The sequence below is a fragment of the Salvia splendens genome, chromosome 13 (genome assembly GCF_004379255.2).
Source record: "Salvia splendens isolate huo1 chromosome 13, SspV2, whole genome shotgun sequence".
Classification (NCBI taxonomy): Eukaryota; Viridiplantae; Streptophyta; class Magnoliopsida; order Lamiales; family Lamiaceae; genus Salvia; species Salvia splendens.
Window position 1 is genome coordinate 8,580,584 of NC_056044.1, and position 24,113 is coordinate 8,604,696.

The 24,113-nt window shown below is 49.3% G+C and overlaps 1 protein-coding gene across 1 annotated transcript; it reads right to left on the reverse strand.

Annotated features, from left to right (window-relative positions):
* On the reverse strand, positions 1 to 23,913 carry LOC121760440 (11S globulin seed storage protein 2-like). Its single transcript, XM_042156107.1, has 5 exons — positions 23,778 to 23,913; positions 12,711 to 12,917; positions 12,378 to 12,640; positions 11,630 to 12,141; positions 1 to 292 (listed from the first exon to the last, which is right to left on the reverse strand). Exons 1-5 carry the CDS (start codon positions 23,911 to 23,913, stop codon positions 1 to 3), a joined length of 1,410 nt encoding a protein of 469 aa, XP_042012041.1.
* Positions 23,914 to 24,113: the final 200 nt, after the last annotated feature.

Sequence of the window (24,113 nt, forward strand, 5' to 3'; positions counted from 1 at the left end):
CTAGAAATGCTTGCCGGAGCGGTGAGCAGGAGAGAGCAAGAAAGTCTGGCTGCCGCGGTTGGTCTTGATGGACTGAGCCTCAGCGGGCGACATCTGGTAAGCGTTGGTGAGCACCTGCAGCGGCATTCCCCTCAGCGCGGAGGTGTATCCGGCCAAGTCGTTGCGCATGGGGTACCCGCTGGTCTTGAACGCTACCCACTCGAATCCCATGTTCCCGGCCTGCGCTGTCGTCGTGTAGAACTGTGGCACCACGAACATGTCTCCCTGGCTCACCCTGTCGTTCATCATTGATGGGGTACGAACTAAACCCTAATGGCAAGCCCAATAACAGTGACGGCCCATCAGCCCAGAGCCCAAGAAAGAGTATCTGTTCGGCACCAAAGAGTTCGGCACGACCAAAGAGTTCGGACTCAGCCTACAGCTCGGTAAAAGCCGACCAGTCAAGCTCTCCTCTCAGATCGGCAAGAGCTGATCGGTAAAGTCCAGCAGTTCGGTCTCAGCATTCGACCGAACTAGGAGTTAGTGGACTCATGAAAGGCCTCCACGACCTTCACTATACCCACGATCTATTTAGTGGTACGAAGCAGTTATTGAGCAGTTATTGCTCACCCACGATCTTGTTAGTGGGGCTGCAAACCACGATCCTAGTTCAATGTATAAATAGGACTTAGATCAGATAGACAGGGTTAAGCTCTCTAGAGATACAATATCATATAGCAAGTCTGTGTTGTAAGCTGTAATCCCAGATCAAGCAATACAATCTTGCCCTCCCTTCTTCCCGTGGACGTAGATTTACTTCAGTAAATCGAACCACGTAAATTCTTTGTGTCGTAGTCTTTATTCTCTACCAGCGTTTACTAACATCAGAAATTCGCGGATCCATCACTGGCGCCGTCTGTGGGAAACAGAGAACAAAATTTGTGATAAAGCGAATTTTTGATCCATTTTTTCCACCCAAAAAATGCATACCAGATCGCAGAGTACCCGTATTCCTGCCCGTGAGAACCAGGAGGAAGCCAATCCATCCCATAGATCTGGAAAACAGCCTAGGGATAAATCCACCACCAGTTCTCATGGCGAAGGAACAAGCCGCTCCAAAAATCGTCCCACTGAGTCTTCCCAGCAGCCCGATTTGAATGAGGCTGTCAAGCAGTTTTTGGCGGCGAAGCAGGAGGAATTCTTAACCTTCCTGCGAAAAAGCCAAAAGCAGCCGGAGACGAAAACGACGGATTCTCCTTCTCCCTCCGCACAAGAAAGTCACTACCGCAGTAGTGTCGCATCTCCCAGGAGAAAGAATCCCCGTCCCCAACATGTTCCAGTTCCTCCTCGGTACCGGAATCACAGGAGAACTCAATCTCCTCCATACCGACGAGATATCGGATTCGCCGTGTACGGAGCACTGAAGACTCCGTTCTCGGACGACATCACCCGAACTCCCCTACCACAGAACTACCGAACTCCGTCGATGACTTACGACGGGCTCGTGGACCCTCACGATTTCTTGGGGCGCTATCAATATAACATGGCGAACCAGGGTCTCAACGAGGTCCACATGTGCAAGCTGTTTCCCGAGCTGCTCATCGGGAACGCGAGAAGGTGGTTCAATAGCCTCCCCCAGGGCAGCATCAGATCTTACCGAGATCTAATGGATGCCTTCCACAGGAGGTTCTTTCAGAAAGCGGAAGCCCGAATCACTTCGGCTCAGCTGCTTTCCATCCGTCAGGGTCGCGACGAAAAAATCAGCGACTTTATGACAAGATTCCACAAGGAATGCCTGCAAGTAGACGATCTCAACGATCTGCTTGTCATCTCGGCATTCCAAAATGGAATCCTGCCCGGAGCTCTCTACAGGAAGCTCGTTGAGTGCGGTCCGCAGACAGCTCAGGAAATGTGGGACATTGCGGACCAGTACTCCCGGGCCGATGAGGCAGACCGTCGCAAACGGTCGTTAGACAGCTCATCGACCCGAGGAGACAGAAGGAAGCCCGGTCATAGCGATCAGGGGCATCCTCGCCGGACTCCATTTGAAAGAATTCAAAGGGCTCCGGTGCAAGACAGATTGGGACCCCGTCTCAATCCCGAGAAGCCGCCCGCTCAGTTCGTACCGCTGAACAAGCCGAGAGCGGAAATTTTCGAACTGCACTCTGACCTATTTGAAAAGCCAAAGCGGATGACGAAATCAGCCGCGCGCCGACCACAGGATAGCTACTGCTCCTACCATCAAGACCACGGTCACGATACTGAGGAGTGCAGAAACTTGGCTGCAGGTATCGATGTTCTTGTGAAGGCAGGGACATTGAAAAAATACCGAAGCAAGCAGTCAAAGAAGAATAAAAAGCAGAGTGGTGCGAACTGCGCTCCTCAGGATCCGAAAAGGCAGCCGGATCCCGAAGACGATGACGAGCCGCAATATGATGGAGTAATCCAGACTATTGACGCGCTCCCTGCCGGGAAGACCAAGTCGTCCCTAAAGTCAGAACGCAGAGGCTCCAATCGAGAGGAGCCAACGCATAAAAGGCTGAAGCAGGACGAAGTGATTACGTTCTCGGCTGCTGATCCCGTCCCGGCCATCTCTCCTCACCAAGACGCCATTGTCATCCAAGCTGGAGTGGCAAACAAACTGATCCACAGGGTGTTTGTGGATACAGGAGCGTCGGTTAGCATTCTTTTTAAAGAGTGCTTCGACAAACTAGAAGTGGACCCAGCTCGGCTCAGTCCGGCTCCGCTTCCCCTGAAGAGCTTCACCCAGGAGGACACCCGCCCTGAAGGTATTATCAGCCTTCCGATCACGGTGGGGAAAGCGCCTACTAGCTCCAGTACGATGATTGAGTTTTTCGTGGTGAAAGCTCGGTCCCCGTACAACGTCATCCTGGGAAGAGACTGGCTCAACACAGTTCGGGCCGTTTGCTCCACCTATCACCTCACCATCAAGATCCCTACTAAAGGAGGGATAGCGGTCATCCGAGGTGACCAAAAGAGAGCAAAGGAATGTCTGCAAATTGCGCTTAGAAGTGCCGAGCAGTCAGATCGGCACCACCAAGCATAGCAATCACAGCAGCCGGAGTCAGAGGCGATGACCGAAGTCATACCGGAGCCGAACTCGATGACAGTTCAGCTGTACGAAGACGATCCATCCAGAACGGTTAAGATCGGCTTCGCGGGAACGCCCCTACTTCGGGAAAAAACCATCCAGCTCCTCAAGGAGTATAAAGACGTCTTTGCATGGTCTCCGTTGGACATGACCGGAGTGCCCCCCGAGGTAATCACTCATCGGTTAAATATTGATCCTTCAGTCCGGCCGATAAAACAGAAGCAAAGACTCTTTGCGGCAGAACGAAGTCAAGTCATCCATGACGAAGTCCGTCAATTATTGAAGGCGGATGTGTTATTCGAAGTGAAGTATCCTTCGTGGGTGGCCAATCCTGTCATGATCAAGAAAAAGGAAGGAGGATGGCGGATGTGCATAGATTTCACCGATCTAAATAAGCACTGTCCCAAAGATTGCTATCCCCTTCCGAACATAGATAAAAAAGTAGAAGCTTTGATAGGCTTTGAAATTTTTTGTTTTCTTGATCTGTACAAAGGATACCATCAAGTTTTAATGGATGAGATTGACGCTTCAAAAACGGCCTTCATTACTGATTTCAGCATTTTCGCTTATAAAAAGATGCCATTCGGTTTAAAGAATGCCGGAGCCACTTATCAAAGGATGGTAGACAAGCTTTTTCGGCACCTGATTGGAAAGGAGGTCGAAGTGTATGTTGACGATATAGTCGTCAAAAGCAAAAGCACTTCGGAGTACGAGCACAACCTCAAGTCCACTCTCAACGTGCTCAAGAAAGCCAACCTCAAACTTAATCCCCAAAAGTGTACCTTTTTGGTAGATTCGGGAAAGTTTCTGGGTTGTTGGGTTTCAAAGGACGGACTCAAGGCAAACCCCTCAAAAGTTCAAATCGTTCAGAACATGGCAATGCCGAAGTCCATACATGACGTGCAAAGGCTAACCGGATGTCTAGCCGCACTGAATCGATTCCTTTCCCAAGCAGCCGAAAAGCAACTGCCGTTCTTCAAGGTGTTGAAAAAGGCACCAAAGTTCGAGTGGGGAGCCGAGCAGAAAAAGGCCTTTGACGAGCTCAAAAGTTATCTAGCCGAGCTTCCTATTCTCTCTGCTCCAACCGAAGCCGAAGTAATATTCTTATACTTAGCGGCATCGGATCAAACCATCAGCGCGGTGCTTGTACGAGAAGAAGGCCTAAAGCAGCTTCCCATCTATTTTACAAGCCGAGCATTAAGAGGTCCAGAAACCAGGTATCAACCACTGGAAAAGATTGCTCTGGCATTAGTAAATGCAGCAAGGAGACTGCGGCCATACTTCTATGCTCACAAGGTATGCGTCTTAACTGATCTGCCACTTCGGCAAGTGTTGACCAAACCAGAAGCATCAGGCAGAATCGCCAAGTGGGCTATAGAGTTGGGAGAGCACACAATTGAATATCTACCTCGGAAAGCCATCAAGGGACAAGCCTTGGCAGATTTTCTTGCGGAAGCAAAGTTCGATCAAGCAATTCCTGTTATTGCCGAACAGAAGAATTCTGCCAATGCCGAACTAGCACAGCCCTTGGAATCCGAAGTAGAGCCGCCGGACTGCTGGAGCGGATTCGTAGATGGAGCTTCAAACAAGATGGGAAGTGGAGCTGGTATTCTACTTGTCGCTCCCGACGGACACGAGGTAACCTACTCACTTCGGTTCCTATTCCCCACTACTAATAATGAAGCCGAGTACGAAGCCCTCCTGGCCGGACTCCAGTTAGCGCAAAGTCTGCTCGTCAAATCTCTCAAAGTCCATTGTGATTCACAAGTCATAGTAAATCACATGTTGGGTACAAGTGAAGCTCGTGACGAGAGAATGAAGAAGTATTTGGACAAAGCGCGAAGCATCAGCCGAAGTTTCTCCTATTTTCGGATAATCCGCATTCCTAGAGCGGAAAATAGCCGAGCAGATACCTTAAGTAAGTTGGCCTCAGATCCGAGCTCAAAGGCGGAAGAATTAATGCATCGAAGCATTGATGAAGCCGAGGTACATTCAGTATCCAGCTCGCCGAACTGGATGACGCCGATCTTGCAGTATCTGGATCAAGGACAATTGCCCGAGGATAAGAGAGAGGCTCGGAAGATCACGTGCCGAGCACTTCGGTACGAACTTCATGAAGGAGTCCTCTTTAGAAAGTCTTACCTCCAGCCGTTATTGCGGTGCGTAGGACCAGAAGAGACGGACTACATCCTCAGAGAAGTTCATGAAGGGTCGTGCGGTAGCCACATCGGAGCCAGAGCTTTAGCTAAAAAAGTTCTGAGATGGGGATATTATTGGCCAACCATGGTACAAGAGGCAGTGCAGCTCGTCAAGAAGTGTACGAAGTGCCAAATTCATGCAAATGTCCCAAGGATGCCGCAGACCGATCTATACACTATGCAAAGCCCTTGGCCTTTCATGCAATGGGGCATAGACATAGTGGGACCACTTCCTCAAGCTCCTCGGCAAATGAAATTCCTTATCGTTGCCGTGGACTACTTCACGAAGTGGGTGGAGGCGGAACCATTAGCTACGATAACGAGCTCAAAGGCATTGGACTTCGTCTGGAAGAACATAGTGTGCCGATTTGGCATACCCCACATCCTCATCTCGGATAATGGGACTCAGTTCACCGACAAGACGTTCAAGAATTGGTGCCAAGAGCTGAACATTCAACAGCGGTTCACTTCGGTCTCCCATCCCCAAGCAAACGGACAAACGGAAGTAACGAACCGGATTCTGGTGAAAGGGTTAAAAGCTCGGTTAGAACAAGCCAAAGGACAATGGGTAGAAAATCTCCCTCAAGTCCTATGGTCCTACCGAACTACACCCAAAACCTCCAACGGTGAAACTCCGTATAGTCTGGTGTATGGCACTGAAGCCGTAATTCTGGTGGAGATCGGCGTACCCAGTCCCCGAACTCTAAATTTCTCCTCAGAAATGAATGACGACGGACTGAGAGCAGAACTAGATCTCGCCGAAGAAAGAAGAGAATTGGCGTGCATAAAAGCAGCCAAGTATAAGGAGCAAGTAGCCCGGTATTATAACCAAAGGGTGAAAAAGCTTCAATTTCAAGTGGGAGATCTCGTCTTGAGAAACAACGAAGTAAGCCGAGCAGAAAAGCTGGGCAAACTCGAACCCACATGGGAGGGTCCATATCGGGTGTCAGAAGTCCTCGGCAAAGGGTCTTATAAATTGACTCACATGTCAGGAGAACAAGTACCCCGAACATGGCACGTCTCCAACCTCAAGAAGTTCCACTTGTAAGAGACAAAGGTCCGGTCAGTCCGTCTCGTGTCTAGTTCGGTCATAGGGGTATATGTTTTTATTTGTTTGTTTTTTACTTGTACCTTTTACTTGTCGTTTTATAAAAAGTTTAAAGTTTTTTTTCTTTCATCTTTTTCATTTTTTCTCTATGTGTTTTGTCTCTATGTGCTTGTCGTCTCTTACAAATGGTACCAAGGTATATCGTTCTTTAAAGACTGATCCCCTTTTTAGATCGATTATTAAAGACTATTGTGAGTCCAAGCTTCTAAGGAGGATATAAGACCACAATTCAGCTTAACAAGCAGTCCGTCTGAAACGAACTGCAATAAGCCAACGATTGTGAGTCCAAGCTTCCAAGGAGGATATAAGACCACAATTCAGCTTAACAAGCAGTCCGTCTGAAACGAACTGCAATAAGCCAACGATTGTGAGTCCAAGCTTCCAAGGAGGATACAAGACCACAATTCAGCTTAACAAGCAGTCCGTCTGAAACGAACTGCAATAAGCCAACGATTGTGAGTCCAAGCTTCCAAGGAGGATACAAGACCGCAATTCAGCTTAACAAGCACTTCGTCTGAAACGAACTGCAATAAGCCAACGATTGTGAGTCCAAGCTTCTCAGGAAGATACAAGACCACAATTCGGCTTAAGAAATAAGCACTTCGTCTGAAACGAACTGCAATAAGCCAACGATTGTGAGTCCAAGCTTCCAAGGAGGATACAAGACCGCAATTCAGCTTAACAAGCACTTCGTCTGAAACGAACTGCAATAAGCCAACGATTGTGAGTCCAAGCTTCTCAGGAAGATACAAGACCACAATTCGGCTTAAGAAATAAGCACTTCGTCTGAAACGAACTGCAATAAGGGAAAGTCCGATCCACGCGATAAACCTCGCCGAATTAGGACGACCAAGTTCGGTCAAAGAAGTTTACCTCATAAGACCGGGGACGACCATGTCTAGTCAAAGAGGTTTACTGCATAAGACCACTTCGGTTAACTGGGAAAGTCCGATCCACGCGATAAAACTCGCCGAATTAGGACAAGGGAAAGTTCGATCCCGGCGACAAAAATCGCCAAATTAGAACACAAACCAAGTCCGGTCAAAGATGTTTATTTCATCAGACCAAAGACGAGTCCGGTCAAAGATGTTTATTTCATCAGACCAAAGACGAGTCCGGTCAAAGATGTTTATTTCATCAGGCCAAAGACGAGTCCGGTCAAAGATGTTTATTTCATCAGACCAAAGACGAGTCCGGTCAAAGATGTTTATTTCATCAGACCAAGGACCAAGTCCGGTCAAAGAAGTTTACTTCATAAGACCAAGGACCAAGTCCGGTCAAAGAAGTTTACTTCATAAGACCGAGGACAAGTACGATGAAATTTTTTCGCTAAGCTGTAAATACAGTGTTAGAAGCGAAAACAAAATTTCATTTTTCAAATCTTGTTCGGCATACAACTCCGCTACCCTACAAAATGGCGTTACGCTATTACAAAGGACTATTCTACTGTCCAGGGTTGCTGAAGTTAAGCCACCTATCTGCAAAATCCTCTGGAAGCCGAGTTCGGTTGTTCCGAGCAGATGAAGAATAAGCAGGTCGACGAGATGCTATCCTCGACCCAACGCCTCTTCCCCGAGCCCGAGAAGTCCTAACACCTCGGCGATGAAGAGTCTCTGTAATAAGCATCTGCTGATCTTGCTCGCTCATAGTCACAACTCCTCGGCGAATTTCAGTCCGTCCCTGTCTTGACGATTCCGGTTGCTCCTGAGCCCGTTCTCGTCTTGACGTTTCCGGCTGTTCCGGAGTTCGTTGTTGACTGGTAGTAGGATTTTGAACAAGGGAACCAGAGGCTTGATCTGGAGTGCGAGCATCTGTTGGCGGGAAATGCCCAAGGAATCTCCCGATTGAGGGACGCCGGGAAAGAATGATGTCGTACCGAGAAGCCCAGCGCCGCAATGATTTCACAACTTGTTGGCAAGCCGAGCTCTCCAGCGCATTGTTCCTCCGGAGTACATGATATTCCTCCCACAGTTCGTCAACTCGACTCTGAACATCTGATATGGTCATTCCCCCGCGCACACGGATGTAATCCTCGTACGCAGTCCTCTCAGCAATGGTCGTATTCAGCTCGGCCTCCAGATCCTTCTTATCGGACTCTAAGTCCTTATTATCGGCCTCCAGCTTCACTAAACGAGCCAGAAGCTCGTCATTCTTCGTCTGATCGGCTATAGCTCTTTTCTCAGCTTCGTCTAAAGCCGAAGAGTACAGCCGTTTCCAGTGAAGTATCTCCATCTCCTTGAGTACAAAGCAGCTATATTAGTTCGGCAGCTGTACCGAGCAGATAGTAAAATACAACAGGAATAAAGGCGAGTACGAAAAGCTATACGAAGACAAGTGTAGAGAATTTTTCATTCACAAGGAAAATTTTTTACACTAGGGCTTCAAGGCCATTTTACAAGGAAGAAACTAGACTAAGAGAAGGGAGACGAAATCATACTCCACCAGCTTCGTCTCCGGCTCCTTGGTCTGGTTCAGCTTCTTTCTCCTGAGCTACCTCAGCCTCGGCCTCGCATCCTGCCGGCCTCGCCTCCGCCTCCTGATCGGCTTCCTTCTCCGGATGCCCGGCCCGCTCGACTTCGGCCTCCAGCTCCAGCGGCTCGGCCTCACCCTCTCCGTTGTAAGTCGAAGCGGGTGAAACGGGGTCCCACGGAGGCAAAGATAGCCTCCAGGTTCTCGTCCCGATCAGCTCGACAACTCCGGACTCGGTCTGCAGAAAGCAGGACCGAGGATGAAGCGAGCTCCTCAAGGAGCGGCAGATTCTGAAGCCGAGCTGCTATCTCTCGGCTGTACAGAGGCAGCACGACGTCGGCCCCCTGCTCGCCCTTATCGGTAATTAGCCTTACCAGACTACCGACAAAGGCCGAGAACTGGCTGCTCAAAAAGAGTTTCTCCGTGTAAACACGGAGAGCCTCCCCCTGGGCAGCCACGGCGGCAGCCTCCTTCTGGGCCTCCCGGTGCTTCGTCTGCTCTTGCAGGATGATGAGCTGGTTTTTGGCTGACCGGGCTTCATCCTGAGCCGAGATCCTAGCAGCTCGGGCCCTCTCAAATTTGGCCTCAGCCTGTTCGGCCAGACTACGAGCAAGATGCATCTTCTTCTGCATCTCCTCGTAGTCGTGGGATGCTTTGGAGAGCTCCACGGAGACGAGCTTGGCTCTCTGAAGATGAACAAGGAAAAAACTCAACAGGATGGCCATCAAAAATGTAGAAAAGAAGCCAAGTCAGAAAGCTTACCTCCACAAAATTCGTCGGCCATTGAAAAGGCTCAGGGACGTGTTCCGGGATGTCGGCAACCACCTCGGAGATGACCAGGTCTTTCCCCGGCACTCTTGGGGACTCATGAAATTTCCCCTTCCCTTTAGCCGAACACGACTCCGGCTCTTTCGGATCCGAAGAAGAGGTTTTTTGCCTCTTCGGATTCTTTTCGGCTTCAGACGCCGAGCTAGGGGCCCACTGCCTCTCCGGCTCCACAAGCTCGGGGGACTTTCGGATAGCCTTATTCAGCATGTACACTGCCAAAAAGCAAGAAAGCAAAGTCAGATTTTCTTCGTTAAAGCAGTAGAGCATAAAGATAAAGAGAAATCCTCACCCTCGGCCTCTTCGTCCGAAGACGAGATGTCGAACACGACGTCGCCCTTGACGAGCTCAGACTCCGTGTATTGTTTCCTAACTATGGGAATCTTGTTGAGCTCGCCATCGAGCTCGTCCAACGGTTCAGGCCGAGGATGACGGATAACGGACTTCGGCCCTCTCCAAGGAAAACTAGGAGCCGCGGTCCTATCATAATAGAAGAAGCGGTTTTGCCACTTCGGCCACTTCGTTTTACAAAAGGCCCTAAAGGGCTGTACAGGGATCAAGTAAAACCAAGACCCCTTCCTCTTAAATTGAAAGAATTTAAGGATCGCCTTCAAAGACAAATCCCTTCCTAACCTACGGAGTTCGGCAGCGAAGGCCGACAAGTGCCTCCAAGAGTTCGGAGTCACCTGGCCCAAAGGAAGCTGAAAAAAATCTAGTAAATCTATAAAGGCAGAAGGGAGGGGGAAACGAAGCCCGCATTCTAAGCAGGCCTCGTACACGGTGGCGTAACCCTCCGGCGGGGAGTCAGCCCTATGATCACCGTCAGGTACCACCGCCCTCCCCCCAGGGAAAAAGTATTTTTCGGGTAGGGATACCACAGTATCCTTACTCAAAATACTATGGAAATACTCTACGGTCTTCTCCCCGGACTCTTTCCGGCCAGAAGACCCCTTACCGCCTCTCCTACCGCTACCCGACTCCGAAGAAGAAGAAGAAGACATTTTTCTTACTTTTTGAAGGTGAAGAAAGTCTGAAGAAGCTCTTGAAAGCGGAAGAAAATTTCTCGAGAAAGAGAGAGTATAGAAGACGCAACAGCAAAGGTGTTCAAATGAGGAAGAAAGAGCATATTTATCAGATTCGGGAAAGATTTCGAGATCGTTGCGCTGTTTCGAATCCCACCTTTTCAGGATTCAACGGCCGGATTTTACTGTCGCATTTAATGCAGGCACGCGCAAGGCACGTCCCCTGACGTCAGCCTCCCCCTTACCGTTATCCAGAATGCCGAAGTGACTCACCTCGCCGAAGTGATTCACTTCGCTTTTCGGGGGGGGGTAGTGATGGGGTACGAACTAAACCCTAATGGCAAGCCCAATAACAGTGACGGCCCATCAGCCCAGAGCCCAAGAAAGAGTATCTGTTCGGCACCAAAGAGTTCGGCACGACCAAAGAGTTCGGACTCAGCCTACAGCTCGGTAAAAGCCGACCAGTCAAGCTCTCCTCTCAGATCGGCAAGAGCTGATCGGTAAAGTCCAGCAGTTCGGTCTCAGCATTCGACCGAACTAGGAGTTAGTGGACTCATGAAAGGCCTCCACGACCTTCACTATACCCACGATCTATTTAGTGGTACGAAGCAGTTATTGAGCAGTTATTGCTCACCCACGATCTTGTTAGTGGGGCTGCAAACCACGATCCTAGTTCAATGTATAAATAGGACTTAGATCAGATAGACAGGGTTAAGCTCTCTAGAGATACAATATCATATAGCAAGTCTGTGTTGTAAGCTGTAATCCCAGATCAAGCAATACAATCTTGCCCTCCCTTCTTCCCGTGGACGTAGATTTACTTCAGTAAATCGAACCACGATTCTTTGTGTCGTAGTCTTTATTCTCTACCAGCGTTTACTAACATCAGAAATTCGCGGATCCATCAATCATCGTCTGTCCGCTGTGGTCCACGATCTCAACCTTGGCCTCCCCCTTTGTCACGTACACGATCGTGTGCCCGTCCTTGGCCCAGTGGGGGCTCAGCATTGAGTTCGGGAAGAGAGTGCCTTTCTCGGCGCTCATGTCGATGTAGCTGAGGATTGGGAGCTTGTGCATGTCTACGACTTTGAGTTTACCAGCTTCCCTTGAGTAGATGTCGGCGTCTCTTTGGTTTTCGATGTTGGTGCGGATCTTCATCGTGCAGAAGGTCTCCTCGAATCCGTTGTCGTTGTGGGGGGATTCTCTGCGGCGGAAGGATGTGTCTTCGTCGGGGCGGATGTACCGCATGCTCTCCCGGGCCATCACGCTCAGCCCTCTCTCCTCCTCTGTTGACTGCATCCGCCTGATAAGGTCGGGGGAGACGTTGAACGCCTCTGCCATGAGCTCCGCGTCGAACGATTGGAATATGTTGTGGAATGTCTCCTCTCCCTTGCTTCCTTGTGGGGCTGACCCGGCCAAGTAGAACGACTGCCATATTTTATATAATCATGTTAGAGAAATCAAACTTGAATTGAAAAACATACTCCCTCTATCCCATTAAATATGACACTTTTGCTTTATGTAGTACTGTTATTAATGAAGATAGTAGAATGAAGATAGTAGAAAAGTAGTAGAGATGATGATATTTTCATTTTAGAAAATATTTCATTTTTAATAGGACAGGATAGAGAGACAAGTTGTTTTTTTATGAATTAATTAATTACTCTGAATTTCTGGTCGAGCTGGTTGCTTTGGTGATTGAGATCGTTGACAGAGATGGCGATCAAGTCTTCGCTCCCGTCGTTGTGGCACCAGTGGACTGCACCGGGTGGGAGAGCGATGACGTCTCCACGGCGGATGCGGTGCACCTTCTGGTGCAAGTCTCTCTTTTGGCCTTGCTGCTCGCTTTCCGATGATAACTGTTCGCCACCGTGGGATTGGTATGTCTCAGCGCAGCCGGGGAAGATGACGCCGATGTATCCCTCACCTGCATGGCATAAATTAGTGTTACAAAAATAAGTATGACAGTATCACGTAAAAAGAGAACTGAAAGGTACCCTGCTCGATGTAAATGAGGCGGGGGTTAGGGTGGTAGTTGGGCAGGGAGAGGGCGTTGGGGCGGAGAGTGTTCCTCATGGTGGCGACGCCGGCGCATTGGAACTGGGAGTCCATCTCGTCCCACATCTCGGTGAGGCCGCCCTCGGACTGGATCTGGTTGTGGGGCTGCACGGCGGAGATGCGCTGGATGGGGTACGAACTAAACCCTAATGGCAAGCCCAATAATAGTGACGGCCCATCAGCCCAGAGCCCAAGAAAGAGTATCTGTTCGGCACCAAAGAGTTCGGCACGACCAAAGAGTTCGGACTCAGCCTACAGCTCGGTAAAAGCCGACCAGTCAAGCTCTCCTCTCAGATCGGCAAGAGCTGATCGGTAAAGTCCAGCAGTTCGGTCTCAGCATTCGACCGAACTAGGAGTTAGTGGACTCATGAAAGGCCTCCACGACCTCCGCTATACCCACGATCTATTTAGTGGTACGAAGCAGTTATTGAGCAGTTATTGCTCACCCACGATCTTGTTAGTGGGGCTGCAAACCACGACCTTAGTTCAATGTATAAATAGAACTTAGATCAGGTAGAAAAGGGTTAGAAGCTCTCTAGAGATAAAATACCATATAGCGAGTCTGTGTTGTAAGCTGTAATCCCAGATCAAGCAATACAATCTTGCCCTCCCTTCTTCCCGTGGACGTAGATTTACCTCAGTAAATCGAACCACGTAAATTCTTTGTGTCGTAATTTTCATTCTCTACCAGCATTTACTAACATCAGAAATTCGTGGATCCATCACTGGCGCCGTCTGTGGGAAGCAGAGAACAAAATTTGTGATAAAGCGAATTTTTGATCCATTTTTTCCGCCCAAAAAATGCATACCAGATCGCAGAGTACCCGTATTCCTGCCCGTGAGAACCAGGAGGAAGCCAATCCATCCCACAGGTCTGGAAAGCAGCCTAGGGATAAATCCACCACCAGTTCTCATGGTGGAGGAACAAGCCGCTCCAAAAGCCGTCACACCGAGTCTTCCCAGCAGCCCGATTTGAATGAGGCTGTCAAGCAGTTTTTGGAGGCGAAGCAGGAGGAATTCTTAACCTTCCTGCGAAGAAGCCAAAAGCAGCCGGAGACGAAAACGACGGATTCTCCTTCCCCCTCCGCACAAGAAAGTCACTACCGCAGTAGTGTCGCATCTCCCAGGAGAAAGAATCCCCGTCCCCCACATATTCCAGCTCCTCCTCGGTACCGGAATCACAGGAGAACTCAATCTCCTCCATACCGATGAGATATCGGATTCGCCGTGTACGGAGCACTGAAGACTCCGTTCTCGGACGACATCACCCGAACTCCCCTACCACAGAACTACCGAACTCCGTCGATGACTTACGACGGGCTCGTGGACCCTCACGATTTCTTGGGGCGCTATCAATATAACATGGCGAACCAGGGTCTCAACGAGGTCCACATGTGCAAGCTGTTTCCCGAGCTGCTCATCGGGAACGCGAGAAGGTGGTTCGATAGCCTCCCCCAGGGCAGCATCAGATCTTACCGAGATCTAATGGATGCCTTCCACAGGAGGTTCTTTCAGAAAGCGGAAGCCCGAATCACTTCGGCTCAGCTGCTTTCCATTCGTCAAGGTCGCGACGAAAAAATTAGCGACTTTATGACAAGATTCCACAAGGAATGCCTGCAAGTAGACGATCTCAACGATCTGCTTGTCATCTCGGCATTCCAAAATGGAATCCTGCCCGGAGCTCTCTACAGGAAGCTCGTTGAGTGCGGTCCGCAGACAGCTCAGGAAATGTGGGACATTGCGGACCAGTACTCCCGGGCCGATGAGGCAGACCGTCGCAAACGGTCGTTAGACAGCTCATCGTCCCGAGGAGACAGAAGGAAGCCCGATCATAGCGATCAGGGGCATCCTCGCCGGACTCCATTTGAAAGAATTCAAAGGGCTCCGGTGCAAGACAGATTGGGACCTCGTCTCAATCCCGAGAAGCCGCCCGCTCAGTTCGTACCGCTGAACAAGCCGAGAGCGGAAATTTTCGAACTGCACTCTGACCTATTCGAAAAGCCAAAGCGGATGACGAAATCAGCCGCGCGCCGACCACAGGATAACTACTGCTCCTACCATCAAGACCACGGTCACGATACTGAGGAGTGCAGAAACTTGGCTGCAGGTATCGATGTTCTTGTGAAGGCAGGGACATTGAAAAAATACCGAAGTAAGCAGCCAAAGAAGAATAAAAAGCAGAGTGGTGCGAACTGCGCTCCTCAGGATCCGAAAAGGCAGCCGGATCCCGAAGACGATGACGAGCCGCAATATGATGGAGTAATCCAGACTATTGACGCGCTCCCTGCCGGGAAGACCAAGTCGTCCCTAAAGTCAGAACGCAGAGGCTCCAATCGAGAGGAGCCAACGCATAAAAGGCTGAAGCAGGACGAAGTGATTACGTTCTCGGCTGCTGATCCCGTCCCGGCCATCTCTCCTCACCAAGACGCCATTGTCATCCAAGCCGGAGTGGCAAACAAACTGATCCACAGGGTGTTTGTGGATACAGGAGCGTCGGTTAGCATTCTTTTTAAAGAGTGCTTCGACAAACTAGAAGTGGACCCAGCTCGGCTCAGTCCGGCTCCGCTTCCCCTGAAGAGCTTCACTCAGGAGGACACCCGCCCTGAAGGTATTATCAGCCTTCCGATCACGGTGGGGAAAGCGCCTACTAGCTCCAGTACGATGATTGAGTTTTTCGTGGTGAAAGCTCGGTCCCCGTACAACGTCATCCTGGGAAGAGACTGGCTCAACACCGTTCGGGCCGTTTGCTCCACCTATCACCTCACCATCAAGATCCCTACTAAAGGAGGGATAGCGGTCATCCGAGGTGACCAAAAGAGAGCAAAGGAATGTCTGCAAATTGCGCTTAGAAGTGCCGAGCAGTCAGATCGGCACCACCAAGCATAGCAATCACAGCAGCCGGAGTCAGAGGCTATGACGGAAGTCATACCGGAGCCGAACTCGATGACAGTTCAGCTGTACGAAGACGATCCATCCAGAACGGTTAAGATCGGCTTCGCGGGAACGCCCCTACTTCGGGAAAAAAACCATCCAGCTCCTCAAGGAGTATAAAGACGTCTTTGCATGGTCTCCGTTGGACATGACCGGAGTGCCCCCCGAGGTAATCACTCATCGGTTAAATATTGATCCTTCAGTCCGGCCGATAAAACAGAAGCAAAGACTCTTTGCGGCAGAACGAAGTCAAGTCATCCATGACGAAGTCCGTCAATTATTGAAGGCGGATGTGTTATTCGAAGTGAAGTATCCTTCGTGGGTGGCCAATCCTGTCATGATCAAGAAAAAGGAAGGAGGATGGCGGATGTGCATAGATTTCACCGATCTAAATAAGCACTGTCCCAAAGATTGCTATCCCCTTCCGAACATAGATAAAAAAGTAGAAGCTTTGATAGGCTTTGAAATTTTTTGTTTTCTTGATCTGTACAAAGGATACCATCAAGTTTTAATGGATGAGATTGACGCTTCAAAAACGGCCTTCATTACTGATTTCGGCATTTTCGCTTATAAAAAGATGCCATTCGGTTTAAAGAATGCCGGAGCCACTTATCAAAGGATGGTAGACAAGCTTTTTCGGCACCTGATTGGAAAGGAGGTCGAAGTGTATGTTGACGATATAGTCGTCAAAAGCAAAAGCACTTCGGAGTACGAGCACAACCTCAAGTCCACTCTCGACGTGCTCAAGAAAGCCAACCTCAAACTTAATCCTCAAAAGTGTACCTTTTTGGTAGATTCGGGAAAGTTTCTGGGTTGTTGGGTTTCAAAGGACGGACTCAAGGCAAACCCCTCAAAAGTTCAAGTCGTTCAGAACATGGCAATGCCGAAGTCCATACATGACGTGCAAAGGCTAACCGGATGTCTAGCCGCACTGAATCGATTCCTTTCCCAAGCAGCCGAAAAGCAACTGCCGTTCTTCAAGGTGTTGAAAAAGGCACCAAAGTTCGAGTGGGGAGCCGAGCAGAAAAAGGCCTTTGACGAACTCAAAAGTTATCTAGCCGAGCTTCCTATTCTCTCTGCTCCAACCGAAGCCGAAGTAATATTCTTATACTTAGCGGCATCGGATCAAACCATCAGCGCGGTGCTTGTACGAGAAGAAGGCCTAAAGCAGCTTCCCATCTACTTTACAAGCCGAGCATTAAGAGGTCCAGAAACAAGGTATCAACCTCTGGAAAAAATTGCTCTGGCATTAGTAAATGCAGCAAGGAGACTGCGGCCATACTTCTATGCTCACAAGGTATGCGTCTTAACTGATCTGCCACTTCGGCAAGTGTTGACCAAACCAGAAGCATCAGGCAGAATCGCCAAGTGGGCTATAGAGTTGGGAGAGCACACAATTGAATATCTACCTCGGAAAGCCATCAAGGGACAAGCCTTGGCAGATTTTCTTGCAGAAGCAAAGTTCGATCAAGCAATTCCTGTTATTGCCGAACAGAAGAATTCCGCCAATGCCGAACTAGCACAGCCCTTGGAATCCGAAGTAGAGCCGCCGGACTGCTGGAGCGGATTCGTAGATGGAGCTTCAAACAAGATGGGAAGTGGAGCTGGTATTCTACTTGTCGCTCCCGACGGACACGAGGTAACCTACTCACTTCGGTTCCTATTCCCCACTACTAATAATGAAGCCGAGTACGAAGCCCTCCTGGCCGGACTCCAGTTAGCGCAAAGTCTGCTCGTCAAATCTCTCAAAGTCCATTGTGATTCACAAGTCATAGTAAATCACATGTTGGGTACAAGTGAAGCTCGTGACGAGAGAATGAAGAAGTATTTGGACAAAGCGCAAAGCATCAGCCGAAGTTTCTCCTATTTTCGGATAATCCGCATTCCCAGAGCGGAAAATAGCCGAGCAGATACCTTAAGTAAGTTGGCCTCAGATCCGAGCTCAAAGGCGGAAGAATTAATGCATCGAAGCATTGATGAAGCCGAGGTACATTCAGTATCTAGCTCGCCGAACTGGATGACGCCGATCTTGCAGTATCTGGATCAAGGACAATTGCCCGAGGATAAGAGAGAAGCTCGGAAGATCACGTGCCGAGCACTTCGGTACGAACTTCATGAAGGAGTCCTCTTTAGAAAGTCTTACCTCCAGCCGTTATTGCGGTGCGTAGGACCAGAAGAGACGGACTACATCCTCAGAGAAGTTCATGAAGGATCGTGCGGTAGCCACATCGGAGCCAGAGCTTTAGCTAAAAAAGTTCTGAGATGGGGATATTATTGGCCAACCATGGTACAAGAGGCAGTGCAGCTCGTCAAGAAGTGTACGAAGTGCCAAATTCATGCAAATGTCCCAAGGATGCCGCAGACCGATCTATACACTATGCAAAGCCCTTGGCCTTTCATGCAATGGGGCATAGACATAGTGGGACCACTTCCTCAAGCTCCTCGGCAAATGAAATTCCTTATCGTTGCCGTGGACTACTTCACGAAGTGGGTGGAGGCGGAACCATTAGCTACGATAACGAGCTCAAAGGCATTGGACTTCGTCTGGAAGAACATAGTGTGCCGATTTGGCATACCCCACATCCTCATCTCGGATAATGGGACCCAGTTCACCGACAAGACGTTCAAGAATTGGTGCCAAGAGCTGAACATTCAACAGCGGTTCACTTCGGTCTCCCATCCCCAAGCAAACGGACAAACGGAAGTAACGAACCGGATTCTGGTGAAAGGGTTAAAAGCCCGGTTAGAACAAGCCAAAGGACAATGGGTAGAAAATCTCCCTCAAGTCCTATGGTCCTACCGAACTACACCCAAAACCTCCAACGGTGAAACTCCGTATAGTCTGGTGTACGGCACTGAAGCCGTAATTCCGGTGGAGATCGGCGTACCTAGTCCCCGAACTCTAAATTTCTCCTCAGAAATGAATGACGACGGACTGAGAGCAGAACTAGATCTCGCCGAAGAAAGAAGAGAATTGGCGTGCATAAAAGCAGCCAAGTATAAGGAGCAAGTAGCCCGGTATTATAACCAAAGGGTGAAAAAGCTTCAATTTCATGTGGGAGATCTCGTCTTGAGAAACAACGAAGTAAGCCGAGCAGAAAAGCTGGGCAAACTCGAACCCACATGGGAGGGTCCATATCGGGTGTCAGAAGTCCTCGGCAAAGGGTCTTATAAATTGACTCACATGTCAGGAGAACAAGTACCCCGAACATGGCACGTCTCCAACCTCAAGAAGTTCCACTTGTAAGAGACAAGGTCCGGTCAGTCTGTCTTGTGTCTAGTTCGGTCATAGGGGTACATGTTTTTATTTGTTTGTTTTTTACTTGTACCTTTTACTTGTCGTTTTATAAAAAGTTTAAAGTTTTTTCTTTCGTCTTTTTCATTTTTTCTCTATGTGTTTTGTCTCTATGTGCTTGTCGTCTCTTACAAATGGTACCAAGGTATATCGTTCTTTAAAGACTGATCCCCTTTTTAGATCGATTATTAAAGACTATTGTGAGTCCAAGCTTCTAAGGAGGATATAAGACCACAAGTCAGCTTAACAAGCAGTCCGTCTGAAACGAACTGCAATAAGCCAACGATTGTGAGTCCAAGCTTCCAAGGAGGATACAAGACCGCAATTCAGCTTAACAAGCACTTCGTCTGAAACGAACTGCAATAAGGGAAAGTCCGATCCACGCGATAAACCTCGCCGAATTAGGACGACCAAGTTCGGTCAAAGAAGTTTACCTCATAAGACCGGGGACGACCATGTCTGGTCAAAGAGGTTTACTGCATAAGACCACTTCGGTTAACTGGGAAAGTCCGATCCACGCGATAAAACTCGCCGAATTAGGACAAGGGAAAGTTCGATCCCGGCGACAAAAATCGCCAAATTAGAACACAAACCAAGTCTGGTCAAAGATGTTTATTTCATCAGACCAAAGACGAGTCCGGTCAAAGATGTTTATTTCATCAGACCAAAGACGAGTCCGGTCAAAGATGTTTATTTCATCAGACCAAAGACGAGTCCGGTCAAAGATGTTTATTTCATCAGACCAAAGACGAGTCCGGTCAAAGATGTTTATTTCATCAGACCAAAGACGAGTCCGGTCAAAGAAGTTTACTTCATAAGACCAAGGACCAAGTCCGGTCAAAGAAGTTTACTTCATAAGACCGAGGACAAGTACGATGAAATTTTTTCGCTAAGCTGTAAATACAGTGTTAGAAGCGAAAACAAAATTTCATTTTTCAAATCTTGTTCGGCATACAACTCAGCTACCCTACAAAATGGCGTTACGCTATTACAAAGGACTATTCTACTGTCCAGGGTTGCTGAAGTTAAGCCACCTATCTGCAAAATCCTCTGGAAGCCGAGTTCGGTTGTTCCGAGCAGATGAAGAATAAGCAGGTCGACGAGATGCTATCCTCGACCCAACGCCTCTTCCCCGAGCCCGAGAAGTCCTAACACCTCGGCGATGAAGAGTCTCTGCAATAATCATCTGCTGATCTTGCTCGCTCATAGTCACAACTCCTCGGCGAATTTCAGTTCGTCCCTGTCTTGACGATTCCGGTTGCTCCTGAGCCCGTTCTCGTCTTGACGTTTCCGGCTGTTCCGGAGTTCGTTGTTGACTGGAAGTAGGATTTTGAACAAGGGAACCAGAGGCTTGATCTGGAGTGCGAGCATCTGTTGGCACGACATGCCGAAGGAATCTTTCTATGGAGGGGCGCCGAGAAAGAACAATGTCGTACCGAGAAGCCCAGCGCCGTAATGATTTCACAACTTGTTGGCAAGCCGAGCTCTCCAGCGCATTGTTCCTCCGGAGTACATGATATTCCTCCCACAGTTCGTCAACTCGACTCTGAACATCTGATATGGTCAATCCCCCGCGCACACGGATGTAATCCTCGTACGCAGTCCTCTCAGCAACGGTCGTATTCAGTTCGGCCTCCAGATCCTTCTTATCGGACTCTAAGTCCTTATTATCGGCCTCCAGCTTCACTAAACGAGCCAGAAGCTCGTCATTCTTCGTCTGATCGGCTATAGCTCTTTTCTCAGCTTCGTCTAAAGCTGAAGAGTACAGCCGTTTCCAGTGAAGTATCTCCATCTCCTTGAGTACAAAGCAGCTATATTAGTTCGGCAGCTGTACCGAGCAGATAGTAAAATACAACAGGAATAAAGGCGAGTACGAAAAGCTATACGAAGACAAGTGTAGAGAATTTTTCATTCACAAGGAAAATTTTTACACTAGGAGGGCTTCAAGGCCATTTTACAAGGAAGAAACTAGACTAAGAGAAGGGAGACGAAATCATACTCCACCAGCTTCGTCTCCGGCTCCTTGGCCTGGTTCAGCTTCTTTCTCCTGAGCTACCTCAGCCTCGGCCTCGCCTCCTGCCGGCCTCGCCTCCGCCTCCTGATCGGCTTCCTTCTCCGGATGCCCGGCCCGCTCGACTTCGGCCTCCAGCTCCAGCGGCTCGGCCTCACCCTCTCCGTTGTAAGTCGAAGCGGGTGAAACGGGTCCCACGGAGGCAAAGATAGCCTCCAGGTTCTCGTCCCGATCAGCTCGACAACTCCGGACTCGGTCTGCAGAAAGCAGGACCGAGGATGAAGCGAGCTCCTCAAGGAGCGGCAGATTCTGAAGCCGCGCTGCTATCTCTCGGCTGTACAGAGGCAGCACGACGTCGGCCCCCTGCTCGCCCTTATCGGCAATTAGCCTTACCAGACTACCGACAAAGGCCGAGAACTGGCTGCTCAAAAAGAGTTTCTCCGTGTAAACACGGAGAGCCTCCCCCTGGGCAGCCACGGCGGCAGCATCCCTCCGTTTCGTCTGCTCTCGCTGGATGACGAGCTGGTTTTTGGCAAACTGAGCTTCATCCTGGGCCGAAATCCTAGCAGCTCTGGCTTTCTCAAAGTTAGCCTCAGCCTGTTCGGCCCGATGACAAGCAGCCGCCAACTTCCTCTGCATCTCAGCATAGTCATTGGACGCTTTGGAGAGTTCGACGGCTACGAGCTTGGAGAGCATATCGTTCCTCTGAAAATGAATAGAAAAAAGTCAACAAAGGGGCCACAAAAAATACAGGAAAAAAGCAAGGCCAGAAAATCAAGAAGAGAATTCACCTCGGCGAAGTCCGTGGGCCATAAAAACGGCTCACAGATATGTTCCGAAGGAGGCGCCAAGACCACGTCTTTCTCTGGCGCTCTCGGGGGCTTCTGGGCCTTCCCCCTCCCCTTTGCCGAAGACGACTCCGGCTTCTTCGGATCCGAAGAGGTTTTTTGCCTTTTCGGAGTCCTCTCGGCATCAGACGCCGAGCTGGTGGTTTTCGGCCTCTCCGGCTCCTTGGACTCCGAAGATTTGCGGCTAGCCTTACTCAGCATGTACACTGCCAAAAAGCAAGAAAGCAAAGTCAGATTTTCTTCGTTAAAGCAGTAGAGCATAAAGATAAAGAGAAATCCTCACCCTCGGCCTCTTCGTCCGAAGACGAGATGTCGAACACGACGTCGCCCTTGACGAGCTCAGACTCCGTGTATTGTTTCCTAACTATGGGAATCTTGTTGAGCTCGCCATCGAGCTCGTCCAACGGTTCAGGCCGAGGGTGACGGATAACGGACTCCGGCCCTCTCCAGGGAAAACTAGGAGCCGCGGTCCTATCATAGTAGAAGAAGCGATTTTGCCACTTCGGCCACTTCGTTTTACAAAAGGCCCTAAAGGGCTGTAAAGGGATCAAGTAAAACCAAGACCCCTTCCTCTTAAATTGAAAGAATTTAAGGATCGCCTTCAAAGACAAATCCCTTCCTAACCTACGGAGTTCGGCAGCGAAGGCCGACAAGTGCCTCCAAGAGTTCGGAGTCACTTGGCCTAAAGGAAGCTGAAAAAAATCTAGTAAATCTATAAAGGCAGAAGGGAGGGGGAAACGAAGCCCGCATTCTAAGCAGGCCTCGTACACGGTGGCGTACCCCTCCGGCGGGGAGTCAGCCCTATGATCACCGTCAGGTACCACCGCCTTCCCCCCAGGAAAAAAGTATTTTTCGGGTAGGGATATCACAGTATCCTTACTCAAAATACTATGGAAATACTCTACGGTCTTCTCCCCGGACTCTTTCCGGCCAGAAGACCCCTTATCCCCTTTCCTACCGCTACCCGACTCCGAAGAAGAAGAAGACATTTTTCTTACTTTTTGAAGGTGAAGAAAGTCTGAAGAAGCTCTTGAAAGCGGAAGAAAATTTCTCGAGAAAGAGAGAGTATAGAAGACGCAACAGCAAAGGTGTTCAAATGAGGAAAAAGGAGCATATTTATCAGATTCGGGAAAGATTTCGAGATCGTTGCGCCGTTTCGAATCCCACCTTTTCAGGATTCAACGGCCGGATTTTACTGTCGCATTTAATGCAGGCACGCGCAAGGCACGTCCCCTGACGTCAGCCTCCCCCTTACCATTATCCAGAATGCCGAAGTGACTCACCTCGCCGAAGTGATTCACTTCGCTTTTCGGGGGGGGTAGTGATGGGGTACGAACTAAACCCTAATGGCAAGCCCAATAATAGTGACGGCCCATCAGCCCAGAGCCCAAGAAAGAGTATCTGTTCGGCACCAAAGAGTTCGGCACGACCAAAGAGTTCGGACTCAGCCTACAGCTCGGTAAAAGCCGACCAGTCAAGCTCTCCTCTCAGATCGGCAAGAGCTGATCGGTAAAGTCCAGCAGTTCGGTCTCAGCATTCGACCGAACTAGGAGTTAGTGGACTCATGAAAGGCCTCCACGACCTCCGCTATACCCACGATCTATTTAGTGGTACGAAGCAGTTATTGAGCAGTTATTGCTCACCCACGATCTTGTTAGTGGGGCTGCAAACCACGACCTTAGTTCAATGTATAAATAGAACTTAGATCAGATAGAAAAGGGTTAAGCTCTCTAGAGATAAAATACCATATAGCGAGTCTGTGTTGTAAGCTGTAATCCCAGATCAAGCAATACAATCTTGCCCTCCCTTCTTCCCGTGGACGTAGATTTACCTCAGTAAATCGAACCACGTAAATTCTTTGTGTCGTAATTTTCATTCTCTACCAGCATTTACTAACATCAGAAATTCGTGGATCCATCACGCTGGATGCGGCATTGCTGGGGACGGGTGAGCTGAATGCGCTGCCCTCTCATCCTTTCCAGAGGCACATATCGATTTCCGAATGCAGCGGAAACAAGGAGGGAGAGGGAGAGAGCGAGGAGAAACTTGGACGCCATTGTTGGTTGGGAGAGACTAGAGAGAGATGAGTTTTGGGAGGAATGTGGGTTGGATTTTTATAAGGGCGTCTGGATTTTGCATGTTTGCAGTTGGAGACACATTGCTAGTTCATTTTTTGTGACGTGGTGAATTGCATGTTTATGTTTTTCTTTTCGAATGCATTTGCATGCTGCATAACACTTGGCCATCAATGTCTCAC